The sequence below is a fragment of the Mastigoproctus giganteus genome, chromosome 6 (assembly GCF_048544385.1).
Source record: "Mastigoproctus giganteus isolate SK-2022 chromosome 6, ASM4854438v1, whole genome shotgun sequence".
In the NCBI taxonomy this organism is placed as follows: Eukaryota; Metazoa; Arthropoda; class Arachnida; order Uropygi; family Thelyphonidae; genus Mastigoproctus; species Mastigoproctus giganteus.
This window is the reverse complement of record NC_143580.1, coordinates 84,026,908-84,028,411: the sequence shown is the minus strand read 5'-3', so window position 1 is coordinate 84,028,411 and position 1,504 is coordinate 84,026,908. Positions and strand designations below refer to the sequence as shown.

The 1,504-nt window shown below is 40.1% G+C and overlaps 1 protein-coding gene across 1 annotated transcript; it reads right to left on the bottom strand.

Moving 5' to 3' along the window:
- Positions 1–280: 280 nt before the first annotated feature.
- LOC150084447 (uncharacterized) lies at positions 281–1,201 on the bottom strand. The gene has a single exon (XM_090376236.1). It carries the CDS (start codon positions 1,199–1,201, stop codon positions 281–283), a length of 921 nt encoding a protein of 306 aa, XP_090232362.1.
- Between the last annotated feature and the right edge of the window lie 303 nt (positions 1,202–1,504).

Here is a 1,504-nt window from a genome sequence, read left to right as displayed (position 1 = left end):
TCTTGAATGCACTCCATGATCCCTCTGTACTGTTTGTGTTTTCTCCTGTTTCAGGATCGCTGAAATGAAGTGAGTGATTTATCGCTCAAAATTAAATTCTACGGATGCATTTCAATGATCGCAGGAGAACGTTCGGTTATCCGTTTAAAATTTATATATACCATAATTTCTTTCTAAAAATTATTAGGACACACTAGTAGGTGAATCTTGTTTTCCGAACTCAGTAATGTAAACTTAAAATTAAAAGAATAGACTCACTTACCAGATGTCGCCGGACTTTTCAATCCTCATCCATAGTGGATATAACGTGCACACGGCTTTTAAAATTTCCTTCATGAGATCGGATGACTGAGTATTTCCGACGCCACATGTATTCCGCCAAGTAAGAATCAAATTGATCCTCAGCAGTCCGGCACGGCATCTGTCTCTTGATCGCACTCCATGATCCCTCTATACTGTTTGTGTTTTCTCCTGTTTCAGGATCGCTGAAATGAAGCGAGTGATTTATCACTATATGCGTAAATCCTTCATCCCCTAGGCAATCATAAGCCTTCCAGCAATCAGATACTATTGTAGTACCCGGCAAAATGAAAGACTTAATGATGTCTAGCAGGACATCTTTACTCCTGCTCTCAACGACCCTGAAAAAACACCATGTAGTGCCTCTCTCAACACCTCCAAACACCCATTTGCCATTTACACGCCTTCCTCTGTTGTATTTCCTCTTCCCAAATTTGCTCTCGTCGATTTCGACCACAACATTTTCGCCACCTATTATGCAACTTTCTCTCATGCAGGCATCAACACACACCTCCCGACAAAAGCTACACCAGTCAGAAACAGTACTAGAACTAACATGCAAATCATGTATTGCATGTCCACAGGGCAACTTCTGAACCCAATAATAGGTCAGAAGCAGCACCTCAGACATTTGCAACTTGCTCTCCGAGAACCAGGACCCCTTTCGCACCGATCTTTTCATGTAATGCCCATTTAACCCTCCACCTACTCTACACTTCCACTCATAACCATCCATAATATCCTTTCTCTCGGTCCATCGCATCACATTCCCACACTTAGGACATTTATATCGGGAGGATATCAAACCAACACTCATGCACCATTCAACTACATTCATAAAAGTACTATCATACTGCAAACGAATAAAAAAAGTGGAAGTTAATCTCTCTAGAGGGTTCATGGCGAATGAGCTTCTCAAAATGAATGGAAGAAATGGCAATTTGCAATTGCTTAGGAGGAATCATTACTTTTCAACACAAAGAGCGGGTACTGATAGCCAATCAAACCAAATCAATAGCAAATGACCGCTAATTAGTAACCAATCAAAGTGATAGTCCGTAATTTTTTGTGCTAAAAAAAAAAGACAATAATATTAGACGCGCAATGCAACGAAAACTAAAATGTTATGGCAGGAATATGATGAACGTGACTGCCTTTCACCAGACTTTTTAATTTAGAGCAGTAGCAAAATTTATACGTTGCA

Coding starts and splice junctions, on each gene's coding strand:
- LOC150084447 (XM_090376236.1), bottom strand. CDS start 1,201: ATGAACCCTCTAGAGAGATTAACTTCCACTTTTTTTATTCGTTTGCAG.